This window comes from Chelon labrosus (assembly GCF_963514085.1).
Source record: "Chelon labrosus genome assembly, chromosome: 15".
NCBI lineage: Eukaryota > Metazoa > Chordata > Actinopteri > Mugiliformes > Mugilidae > Chelon > Chelon labrosus.
In genome coordinates, this window is record NC_140348.1 from 22,859,780 (window position 1) to 22,873,203 (window position 13,424).

At 44.1% G+C, this 13,424-nt stretch overlaps 1 protein-coding gene across 1 annotated transcript in view; it reads left to right on the forward strand.

Moving 5' to 3' along the window:
- dntt (deoxynucleotidyltransferase, terminal) overlaps positions 1-13,424 on the forward strand; it is an 87,186-nt gene that overhangs the window by 14,015 nt on the left and 59,747 nt on the right. Inside the window, exons 4-5 of the mRNA XM_084562353.1 lie at positions 9,217-9,387; positions 13,306-13,377. Coding sequence (XP_084418479.1) covers positions 9,217-9,387; positions 13,306-13,377 — 243 coding nt within the window. The remainder of the gene's footprint in view (positions 1-9,216; positions 9,388-13,305; positions 13,378-13,424) is intronic.

A 13,424-nucleotide genomic window follows, 5' to 3' on the forward strand; every position in this document is an offset into this window, starting at 1 on the left:
AACTGAACTATGATCTACCGAACCCATTTATGTTCCGGGCATACAACATGGAGAGAGGCAGCTATACAATAACACACGGGGGGATTTAAATGATGCAGTTTGTGGTTACAAGTGTGTGTGTGTGTGCATGTGGAGGGATCAGCGAGACAGACGAGAGGAAGCGTCGGAGGAAACCTGCTATGATTTCGGGAAGGAGGGGTGGAGAGGGAGCGCCCGGGGGGAGGGGGAGGGGGAGGAGGAGGAGGAGGAGGAGGAAGTAGGTGGTGCAGAGCGGTGTCACGATCAGGAAGAGAGGATGAGCATCATCGCGGCAACAGCACCCCAGTGAGGTGTCAATCACACACTGGCAGCAAGCGGCCTGTCATTCCTGAGCCGTGCACTATTGATTTATTCACCCCTCTTTATCCCTCACCCTCTCTCCCTCTTTCACTCCCATATCATTTCTCCGTGCCCTTTTGCTACGTCTAATATCCCCCCACGCATTCGCACTGTGCTATCTCTCACTCTTGTTGTCTGTTCCTGCCTTCCTCTTGCTGTGACTGGGAAATCCACTCCGTATTTACGTACACAAGTCGAGCTTACACCCTCTCTCTCTCTCTCTCTCTTTCTCTTTTAAATCTGCTTAGCCTCGAGTCTTCTGCTGTCATAATTCCACCGCGAGCCTGACGTGCGCCGACACAAAAATTGACATTCGTGTCTCGGCTGATGGACGTACGACGCTGAATGCCTTCCCTCCGGAGGCTACTCACGCGCGCACATATACAGTAAAATGCACTCGAGCAGATATGTACGAGCGCTGACAAGACTTAATGAATGGAGAGGTGCGGAGAGAGGCGGCTAAACATCCCGAATTTGTTTCCCTGCGGCACAAGGCCTCCGGTGTTGTGATAACAGAAAGGTCACGGATGAGGAGAATGGGTGGATGGGTGGTTGTAAGGGCCCTGGACCTTAAATGCATCACTCCCTCCTGCATCCGGTAGGGGTTTGGAGCTTAGAGAGGCAACAAACATAAGCTATAAGTATCAGAAAAGGATCAGACTGTTGGTTTTTGTTTGGTTTTATAAAGGTGAATTAAAAAACGATCAGGCATAACATTATGACCACCTTCCTAATATTGTGTAGGTCTCTCTTGTGCCTCCAAAACAGTTGCGACTCATCAGAGAATGGACATGGGCCTTCTGAGGGTGTCCTGTGGTGTCTGGCAACAGAATGTTGTTAGGGGGGGGGGGGGGGGGGGGGGGGGCTCTGTGAATAATCCCACAGATACTTGATCAGTTTGGGATCTAGTGAATTTGGAGGCCAGGTCAACACCTTGTGCTGTTCTTCATGTTTTTTGAGTTGTTCCTAAAGCGTTTTTGTGTCATTTCTATGGGGTGGGGGTGCCTGGTCTGGTCTAGGTGGGTGCTACATGTCTAAGTAACATCTACCCCAATGAATGCCAGGTCCAAAAGTTTCCCAGCTGAACATTGTATTGTCACAAGATGGTCCATGTTATTTACTTTTCCTGTCAGTGGTCACAATGTTGTGGCTGATCGGTGTACATGTAATAAGACCTTTGCCCTTGCATTTCACATTAAAGTGCTATCAATATCCTTTGGATGGTTTTCATGAAAACTAGTTAAACTCTTTTTCTTCAATGGCGTAGGTAAAAAGAAATGATACTGAATTATGTCAGCTGCTTATTCATTAGATATGGGACAGATAAAATCCATCTCCTAGATGCTAATCGTGTTAAAACTCATCTCAGCGGGTCATCTGACCTCCTTTCATGGTTCCTTTTATGTGCACGCGGTGAGGCGGGCTGCTGTGCGAACATGACTCGCGGGCATGTCCGTGATATCCGGTGACGGGGGGTAAATCGGCGCTCTATATCAACGTCCCCGCAAACCAAAGCACCCCCCAACCCCCTCCCCCTCGCCAGCCTTAGCTCCTCATTAATTAGATGAACGCATATGCAGGGTGGATTTTTCAAGCCCACTGCGCTGACTCCACACAGATGCTGCGACAACATGAGAGTTGACAGCTTCAAGATCAGTGTGTGTGTGTGTGTGAGTGTGAGTGTGTGAGTGGATGTTTCACAGGTAAGATGATTAAATGTGACGATTGGATGTTCCACTTTCTACCGTTTCATTCATGTCAGAAACTTTCTTCAGGTAGGGGTCAACAGAAAAAACACCACACTAACATCTTCTAATAAGCTCTTCATTTTCAAATAAATGCCACCATTACTTTGGGAAACACCAGCAACAATTCACATTTTATATATATCAGCCATAACATTATGACCACCTTCCTAATATTGTGTAGGTCTCCCTTGTTGCCTCCAAAACAGTTGTGACTCATCAGAGAATGGACATGGTCCTTCTGAGGGTGTCCTGTGGTGTCTGGCAACAGTTAGTTGTTAGTGTGTGTGTGTGTGTGTGTGTGTGTGGGGGGGGCTTCTTGTTTTTTGAGTTGTTCCTAAAGCGTGTGCCTGTGTCAGGCTGCATCCTGCTGCAGACGGCTGCTGCCATCTAGGAGTGTCATTGCTATGGGGTGGGGGTGCCTGGTCTGGTAACAGGTGGGTGCTACATGTCTAAGTAACATCCACATTAATGAATGCCAGGTCCAAAAGTCCAGCAGAACATTGAATTGTAACAAGATGGTCAATGTTATTTACTTCTCCTGTCAGTGGTTTTAATGTTGTGGTTGATCGGTGTATATAGAGGCATCACAGCAAGCTGCCTATCTACATATACAGCCCCCTGTGAAGCACTGATATCCTTCTCCAGTTGTGTTTCCGGCCAAATGACTGGTCCAATCTTTACCTCTCTTTCATCTCTGTTTTGGTCTCCACCATCTCCCGAGGGAAATATCCCGTCTCTTCTGCAGCAAAGTTCTCCACTTGGCTCACTAACTTGTTTCTAGGTTGTAGTGATTATTTGATGAAATCCTGGCATTCTTCTACAATTCTTTTTTTATTTTTTTGTTGCACCAAACCATCTGCTCTCAGGCAGATTTTGGTGCATCGCTCCCTTCTGGGCAAATTTTCATTTGAAATCTTCGCCGATTACACTTACTCTTCCATACAGCGGAATAATTTATTTCACATAAACTTTCTTTTTCAAATCCTTTGCCAGATTCATTGGCTTACACAACCACCTTTTTTTCCCTGAAGACATTAGAGAGCTCTTAAGAACTTGGCACGGTGACACCACACACTTGAATATCAAAGAACTGCAGACCCTGGATGTCAGAGGTTATGTTCCAGGTCTGATCATTGGCACCTAGTCTGGAGACACTGATTACAATTTCAGGCATTTGAAGGGGTGGAAAATGTAGGGCTGCACTTACCTTTTCCATGTGTCTGTTATCATAAATGTCATTTCCTTGTTTAATTTATAATAGGGTTGTATTTGTAGCTGATGCATTTGGCAGTTTATTAGAAAAGGTCAACAGTTTCCATGTACCATTTCACATGAACGCATTTCTGTGGATTTATGTCTCCGGTGCTTGCTTTATTTACTTTATTATCCTTTATTCATAAAGGATGAACACACCATATGCACAACATGAGAATCTAGTCCTGGACTCACAATGCAGGCCACTCAGACCAGTAAATCTAAGCATGTACAGCACACGCAAGCTGCTCATTCCACATCCTTCTCACTAAACACTTGCAAACACAAGCGTGCCCTCTAACCTATCCGATAACAAGCTTGCCTTTCCTATTTGTCGCACGCTGTGAGCAGAGATCTACTGTGTGTGTGTGTGTGTGTGTAAATGTTTGTGAGATGTAAAGGGTCGTTCCCTTTCCATGTGCCGCCGTAAACGGGTCAGTGAGTCTCCTGGGCGAGCCGGGCTAGCGTCTGCTGCTCACTGACCTGAGGCTGCCTCGTCTGCACAGGACTGCGGGTGGTGCAGTGACCTCAGATTGCGGCTCGGTTGGGGGAGAGGAAATGAAATGTGGCAGAGTCAGTCTTGATCTGTGGCAACGCTGAGCTGCCTTAAGTTCACGTCCCTGGTTTAGCGTTCCTCAGCTTGAGCCTGTGTAGTGGCTCTCAGTATTTGCCCTTCAGGCACTGTGCACCGGCCAACCGGTTTATCAGCTGCATGGTATTTCCCTCTTATTGCTTCCTATTACTGTATCCTTCTAAAATGCTACAGATTTATCCGTCAGAGTAATGTGCCAGAGTTAAGACCCAAGTGTTCTAAACGAATGCACACCAACGCCTCGCTCCTAGGGAAAAGTCTGCGCACTCAGTAGCTGCTTTCTAACAGCTTCACTAAACCGTTATGTTGAATTAAACGAATGTAATGTGAAAGGGTCGTTTGGAGTGGGCGCGCGGCGACAACAGGACACCGGCAGCATCTGTGGTCTTTCATCAGTGTCAACACTGCGCAGTTCCTCAACACACTCTGGAGCATTTTTAGACGGCGCTCACGGCCCAATGCACGGGCTCGTGGAAATGCAGATAAAAATATACTGTCATTTGTAGTTTTTTTTTTTTTTTTTTTTTTGCCTAAATTGCAAGTTGAGTACAGTGCGTTCTGTGACCAGTGTGGGCAGCTGCGTCCTCTCTGAGGCTCATTGAATGGGCGACTAAAAAAAAAAACAGGGAAAAAAGAACAGGCGTAAAGACTAAAACGATGGTGGCTGAAATTCATTTAGCTGCTTCAGTTTAGGGTATTGTGTATCCTGGTATTGTGCATGGAAGCTTACTGGGACGCTAGAATAGAGCAGAATTATCGGTAATGGCATCAGCAACACCTGCGCTGGTGCTACTTAGAAAAGTCAAATTGCGTGCTGCAGAGAGAGAGAGAGCTCTGATTTAAAAGAATTTACAAAAGTGGACAAAAGAGTAGAACAAGGAAACCCATTTATTTTCCTCAGAGGTTAGATGAACAAATTCAGGAAAATACAGAAGTTGCATCCTGACCACCATGAGCGACATATTTTTTCAGTCCTGATTTAACTGTGCCTTGAATTGCACGTACACCGATCAGGCATAACATTGTGTAGGTCTCCCTTGTGCCTCCAAAACAGTTGTGGCTCATCAGAGAATGGACATGGGCCTTCTTAGGGTGTCCTGTGGTGTTGTTAGTGGGGGGCCTTTGGGTCCTATGGGTTGAGGGGAGGGGCCTGATCATGTGGATCATCCCACAGATACCTAATCAGTTTGGGATCTAGTGAATCTGGAGGCCAGGTCAACACCTTGTGCTGTTCCTTATGTGTTTTTTTTTTTTTTTTTTTTTTTGAGTTGTTTGAGTTGTTGGCTGCTGCCATCAAGGAGTGTCATTGCTATGGGGTGGGGGTGTCTGGTCTGGTCTAGGTGGGTGGGTGCTACATGTCTAAGTAACATCCACATGAATCAGAATCAGCTTTAATGGCCAAGTATGTACACATACAAGGAATTTGACTCCGGCAACTTTGCTCTCTAGCACAGAAACAACTTAAATAAGTGAAAGAAAAATAAATAAAATAAATCTCAGTTTGTACACATAAAAAATATGAGCAGATATATACACCAAAAAAACAGGGTTTTGTACAGTGACTGTATACAATAATGCAGAGTATTGTTTATTGTTCATATAAATGGACTCACACTCTCAGTTCATCAGAGCGACAGCCCGGGGGAAGAAACTGTCCTTGTGGCGGGTGGTTTTGGCGTACAGTGCTCCGTAACGCCGGCCTGAGGGGAGGAGTCTAAACAGATTGTGACCAGGGTGTGAGGGGTCTGAGGAGATTTTCCTGGCCCGCTTCCTGACCCTGGACCGGTACAGGTCCTGGATGGGGGGAAGCTTGGTACCAATGATCATCTCTGCAGCCCTGACTGTTCTCTGCAGTCTGTCCCTGTCATGTCTGGTGGCGGATCCAAACCAGACTGTGATGGATGTGGTCAGGACAGACTGGACTATTGCGGTGTAGAAGATGGTCAGCAGCTCCTGAGGCAGGTTGAACTTCCTGAGGCAGGTTGAACTTCCTGAGACAGGTTGAACTTCCTGAATGCCAGGTCCAAAAGTTTCCCAGCAGAATATTGAATTGTCACAAGATGGTCAATGTTATTCACTTCTGTGTGGGTGTTTCATCAAAGTGTTCTCTCTCCACATGCTACTCAGAGCTACTAAAGATCAAGATTCATAGACTTTTCTGTGACTTTCTTGAATTTCCCTCTTGAACAATTCAATATTTCATATATATGTTTTTTTAAACTATAATAAAAAATGTGTCTCCTGCCACAGACCACTATGCATATTTCTAACCAAAATAAGCATTTCCACAAATCAGCATCTCTACGGCTGCTGAATGTGACAATTTCCAGTAAATGTGCAGGGTTTTGACTTCTCTCGCAAACTTTCCATCATTTGTTTTGGAGATGAATGAGTGCAGCACTGTGCGCCTGTCTGAAAGTCTACCACATTAGCCACGTAGAACTGTTTTTATTTCATTTTTTTCCCCCCAAGTGTAACCTTGGCCTCTATATAAAACCATCATTTTGTGCACAGAGCGTCTATTGCATGTAGTTTCAGTTATAGTTTCTCATTACTGTTGATATATAGAAACCGACAATATTCTGCGTATCAGTACACAGCAATTGGAATAACAAAATAGGAAGAAGGTAGACAATTTATGGTCTACTATCATAGGTTTCCTGAAAAGAAGTCAAATGACACTTCCTTAAAAAAGTTAGAGCCTAGAAAGAATTGCAGGAAGTGTACAGAGTAACAACACACCTAAATAAAACCACATAGTGAGATAACACATGAACAGTTTGGGGGAGGAAAAAAAAGTGCAATTATCACATTCCATCATTTAGATGCACAAAATAAAAATGGCTTTTGGCAGCAAGAACACTGAGGATGCAACAACACAACTTGCATCTATAAATGAGTGAAATGTGATAATTGTATCAGGACGTTACTCGGTGACATTTGAGATGCCATTTTGTTAAGGTTGTCGTTAGCGTCTTAGAAAGAACTAAGAACCGAGTGGCTTCCTCCACTTGGTCATGCAGTAATTAAACCATCACCAGCAAAAAGCAATGCTGCAACATGGTGCCAAATGTTGTGTTGGAGTCCAGCATCTCTATTATTAGGAAGTGTGACACCAAACTCATTTCACAAAGTAGTTTTTTTCTCTAACTTCATTGTCTTGCGACGATCATGTGAATAACGCAGAATAATCAACAGTAAAATGATCATTTAGTATATGCATGCTTGTCTTAGCAGGACAGAAGATCCCGGGGGAAGATGTCCTCACCATGTTGCACTTCTATCAACGAAGGCCTCTACTAAATTTGTAATTTTTCCCAACTTCAAGACAAATATTTGGTCCAATCTTTACCAGATTGTTTGACATATGCCGTTTTATTTAGCCAGCCAGAATCTGTACTGTGCAACTGCAACTAAATTCTGAGAAATCCTCCACACAAATCCAGAGGGATTCTACTAAACAGTTTGTCTGTTGTCTATATACTTCAGTCCAATATTTGTCCCTTGTCTTTGCATACCCTTCTGAATAAACGCACCACCACCAACAGTGATCTCTACGACTGTGTCAACAAAAGCTGGAACAAAAAGTGTTGCAAGCCTCATAAAAGTAGACTTTGTGGTTGCATATATTGCACAGATGTGCCTAATAAGGTTGGCGCAGTGGGTCTTATCACACTCGAGGAGACTAAAGCAGAAGACTTAAAGGGGAACTACTGTTTCTTCACAACCTGGACCTTATGTCTGGCATAAAATACGATCATTTACTCACCCATATAACTTTTGTGTAATTTGTAGTCGTTCAGGAGGTATTTAGATCTGCGTATATCCATATAGTGGGAGTGAGTGGGGCACCGAAACGCAGCCTCTAAATAACGCATTGTCTGCCGCGAAATTCATTCATTTCACCAATATTTTGTTATCGTACGCTAGTGCTATTCCCCGTTAGGTCTGGAGTTACCTGTTATCATCATCCGGGGTCTGTAGGTCAATCTACAGACCCCGGATGATAATGTGTTATTTGGAGGCTGCGTTTCAGTGCCCCAGTCACTCCCACTATATGGACATACGCAGATCTAAATATCTCCCAAATGACTAAAGTTCTATGGGTGAGTAAAAGATCGTATTTTATGCCAGAAATAAGGTCTAGGTTGTAAAAAAACAGTGATTACTTGACTGGATATCAAAATAATTAACAACCTGTCTATCAGCTAATTACTGTAGCTTAATCAGTCAGCATTCAGGATCAAGCCATCGTTCATTTTATTATTTACACAGGGCGCATTTCCTGTTGGGAGACATTAGAAGGCAGACATAGGTTAACAGTCACATCAATCCAGGCTTGGGCAATCTAAATAAACCATTCCCCCAAACACCAACAAATGAGGAAGTAGGTCTTGAAGTCTGGGCCTGAAGCCATCACAATTGGCACTGAGTCTGTGTTCACTTTGCCTTTTTGTTCCATTTTGGTCTCCACCAGCTGCTTAAATAAATATCTGGTTCTTCAAAGTTTGTCTGGAAACAATGCTGAGTGAAGCTGGGCGCCATCAAACCAAAACAACAAGATGAAAAACCCTCTCCTGCGTATACTGTATGTTGGTTTCTTTGTTCCATTTTTAGTGCACTGTAGCAGCTTTAAAGCTTCTGAATTTAATATCAGAGAATGGTTGGACTCGCTGTTTGCTCCCTGGTAGATTTCCTTCATTCCAGAATCCTGACTGTAGCCTATTTCCAGCAAATAAGTTGCTTTTGAAAAAAAAAGGAGGAAAAGTCCACGCCTGCCCTCCGGGGAGCCTGTTGTGAACAAGTGGAAAATGACAGGTTCCTGTCTGCTGCTCGCCAGCCTCTAATGTCTCTGTGTCCGGTCATCCAGAAGAAAAGCAACATGCAGCAGGCTCTACATGGACGGGGACAGTGACAGGGACAGAGGCTGAGGGGGGAGCGGTAGAGTTTGGAGGACGGATACGGAGGGAGCTCCTATCCCTGTCTAGTTTCGTCTATGGTTCAATGCTTCTCACGTGCGAATGCACACCTGACACATTTTTTGGCTTGGCCTCGCTTTCTCCTCTGTTTTTTCCCCTTACCTTTGAATAAATACTTAAAAGAATTGGTGATTCATTCAATAAGGCTGCCACACAATACTTATTATACAATATCTTACAGGTAGAAATGTGATATTTTTTTTTTACCCACTTTCCTACATTATTCCACCTGCCTTCATTTGTTCTTGCCTGCTTCTCCCTGTAGGATGCGTTTGAAGTGCTGGCAGAGAGCTATGAATTCAATGAGAATGAGGGGCCGTGCTTGGCATTCAGGAGAGCTGCGTCTGTCCTGAAGAGTCTGCCCTGGGCGGTGCGGTGTCTGGGAGCCACAAAGGACCTGCCCTGCCTGGGGGAACACTCTAAGGCTGTCATGGAGGTAAAGCCCTCAGTCTAGGCAGTCTGCTCAACGCAGAGTCCATCTGACAGCGAATCCATCTGTTTTATACAGTACACTGTGAGCACCGGTGTCATGAAACAACAGCAGTTATTTTGGGTAGTGGAAAAGACATTTTTAATGCAATGAAGTCCTCTGAAGTAGCTCGATTAGCAAAACCATGTTGATGAATTACCACAACCGATTCGCTAGGACATTTTGCACGCAGGTTTTTGTATCAGGGCTGTCCTCAAATTAGCTTATTGGCTATTTATAGTCAGGTTTTAAACTCTTTGCTTGTAAATGATGGCAGAAACAAAGCAATTACAATTACAATTTACTGTGATGACGGAAACCACGACCAACCTTCTGTTTGCCCTGTGGACTCTGGTCAAAGTAAAATGTGACTCACGTGTACTACAAGATTCCAAGCACAGATGGAATAAAGAAAAAAACACTCAAACCACAGCAGGCCCATAAATATAAAAGTTAAAAATCCTCACGGCTGGGAGGCTACACGCAACACGGGACCTCATTCCAGGGCCGATCAATGCTGGCCTGATTTATGAATCACCAAATGATTAATAAATGGAATCTGGTTTGTTGTCAAGCACACCTCCCGCTTGAGGGACGTTTATTAAAATTTCGGTACGCAGCCGCTACAAGAAATAGATTTAAAAATATTAAAAGCTGGACACACATCTTGTTTTTAAAGACACTTGCTGCCCTTGTTCCCTCTCTTTTTCTGTCTCTACCCGGCCGGACACAGGCGGATGAGTCCCTCCATGTGAGCTGGATCCTGCTCAAGGTTTCTTCCCGTTAAAAAGGGAGTATTTCCTTGCCACTGCCGCCGTCATGCTTGCTCTGGGGGTTTCAGACCGGATTCTGGAAAGCGTCTAGAAACAATTTGTATTGTTATTGATGCTATATAAATAAAATTGAATTGAACTATAAAGAGAACAGCACCAGCGTTGTCATTAAAATAAGACCATTCCAGCGGGATCTTTGGAGTCTGCCTGACTTCCCCTTGCCCACAACATTTTTGCGGGACGGAAAGCTGATCTGGAGTTTGGTGTAATGCAAAAAGAAGTATCCAAGAAAGGATCAATACCACCTAGGAACAAATTCGCGGCAGATTTTGGGCTGGTGTTGCTGTGTTCAGAAGTCATCACGCTCAGCGAATAAAATCATTTGGGTGGGCGTAGCTAATAGCCCAGATAGCCCTAATAGACCCTAGTGCCGTAGCCTGATGTGCACCTCCCCGGAAATGTAACTACGCGCTGCAGCAATTCAGACCACAAGAGCTGTGACTGGTCCGCTTGGTAGTAGCGTGTTTCCACTTATTCCACATATTTCCAGCTGCCTCTCCATTGGCACAGTTTTCAAATTGTTTTGGATCAATAAAGATGGAAACACATTGAGGAAAGGTTTCGTGTGGAGGTTTCGGAGATAAAAAACAGTCGCCATTGTTGAAAGTGAAGCAGGAAGTAGAAACAAAAAATAACCCGACTGCCAAAAAAGACGAGCGTGGTTGGTGTTTCAACAGAGTTTAAACAAAATGGCTCTGATTGGTTGTAGGACTATCAAATTGCGTGCACAGATGTTTATTTTCTCTTTAACGGTTGAATATGTCTCATAATGAAATTCAAATGGCATGCAGACTCTATTCTTCTTATAAGAATAAAGTCTGGCTACACCAGGCTAGTACATTTATCTACTGCAGGTTGTTTATATATATATATATATATATATATTCGTAAAATTGAGTTTAGATTTTATTTTGTTTTCAGACAGAGAAGCCATTTTTGAATATCTGCACAAATGTTCCCTCAGGAGGAGGAATGGAACTTTTTTGCAGAAATCATCTGCTGTGCTTAGTTCAATCTTTCAGAAATATATAGTATGAAATAGTTTTTAAAGTAGACAGACACGCTTGGAAAAACTTCACACCCGCAGCACACACTGACGGACATAAGACAAATTTATTTAGACTTTTTTTCAGGGTTTTTTTTTACTGGGTCACTTCATCCCTTCACCTACAGTCTGGCTCGGGGTGGAATTCATGGCAGGTTGTCAGGGAAAAGTGTCGAGAAATGTTTGCTCTGTGAGAACGCCGGGTCCCTGTAGAATAACAAGGTGAGCTCGGCAAGCCGACTCTGCGACACGCTGAACCTAACGTACACGCGGGCGGGTTTTTCTAAATCTGTCAGAGCTGTCAGCGGCGAGGCAGATTCATTAAACAAAATAACACAAATGTCCCAGGGAGACCAAATTAGACTGCCTGCGCGTGACCTCTCCTCGTTGTTGTTCTTACATGATTCAGGCGTGGGCCCGGCGGTGACTCGCTCTCATTCGGAGCGTTGTCTCTTTGAACAGATCGCCGCTCAAAACAAGAAAAAGACATGACGCGAAAAACAAAGTGAAACCAAACAGAGTAAAAGCAAAACGCCTGACGTGCTCGTGAACATCGGAGTGACACTCTGTCAGCAGCGACTGAACCTCTCACTGCTGACTGAACATCCGAAGTGGGGAAAAGATACAAACCCACTGACATAAGAGTCTGGGAGCACTGAGGCAGAGTTGGGAATGACTAGTCAGTTTGTGTTTTTGCTGTGTGTGTGTGTGTGTGAGAGAGAGAGAGAGGCGTTGCGCGTGCAAAGAAGTGTGCCTTTACCCGAGCAGGGAGTGTGTTGAAGCATTATCCTTGCATCTGAGGTTGGCCTTAGCTGGAGGGTTGGAAAGCAGAGGTGGACGGGTGGACGCATCACTGAGCAGTGAAGGCTGCTTCAGACTGCACTGTACTCACAGTCTGCAACTTAGGTTCACTGGCTCATTGATACTGGCCGTCATCTCTTCATGCACAACGTTAAAATGCACAGACACTCGTTGAAAACATAGACTGTATATAAATATGGACAATTCGTCGCCATGTCCTAGCAAACTGGCCAAACTGACGCTACTTTCCCACGGATACGGGGGGTGCCATCTTGTGACGTTGGTGCCAGAGTCAGTCCGGTCAAAGAGTTGAGCCGATATCGATGACCCGACGACACTTCCGCCAGACTCACTCGCATTTTAGTTTAATTAATACTACGCTCTGCTCTACCTCCACCAGTTACGAGAAAATGTTGGATTATTTTTACTTGTACTTGTTTTTAATTCTAACGGTTTTGCGGGACTGCTTTACAGAGCAATTGGCGTGGCAACTTGTAGTCGCCATTATGTCACATCCTGTTTCCATAGCGTCAAATAACTAGCTAAAACGAACCTTATACAAAAAACTGACACTTGAACATTCATCAACATTATAACTTCATAAAATGACAGGAACCATCCTTGAAAAACAATTTATTTGATGCGTATTTTAGAGTTTTAGTGTGGCTCAAGTCCCGCCCACTAACATGGAAGGGGTGGAGCTTATGACCTATACTGCAGCCAGCCACCAGGGGGAGCTCTACTTGCTTTGGTTTCACTTTAAAGAAGCAGTTCCGCCGTCCATGTTTATACTGTGTATGGTTGTAAATCACAACTGCTACCCGATTTCACACCGTCACATAATGAAGACGGTTCAAATGTGACTGGTAGATTAGTGGCGCTTTGCTGAAAGAGGGCGACAGTTAAATTAGGAACAAAGATGTTTCTGAGCAAACAGCACAGAATCTAGGGAAAACATTACCATGGTCTTTTTTTATGAATGCCATAAAAAACGGTGTTAATCCCAGTTCTCGCAACAACAAAGTCGTTATTCCTTGAAAAGAAATGGAAATGAGGACACCTGATTTAAGTTTTCTTTTGCATTTCAGCAATTCTGGGGCCATTTGTTAATAGCTGATGGAAGAGAAAAAAAACACAGGAAAAACATGCTCAGTCTGACACAAATGGCGCTTTCCTTAATAGTATCATCTGCTTTTATGTTCGCAGGAGATTCTACAACATGGCCAGTCGTTTGAAGTCGAGAAAATACTCTCTGATGAAAGGTATCAAACGCTAAAGGTCAGTGGATGAGAAAAAAAAAAAAAACAACAACAACTCAGCCGTTG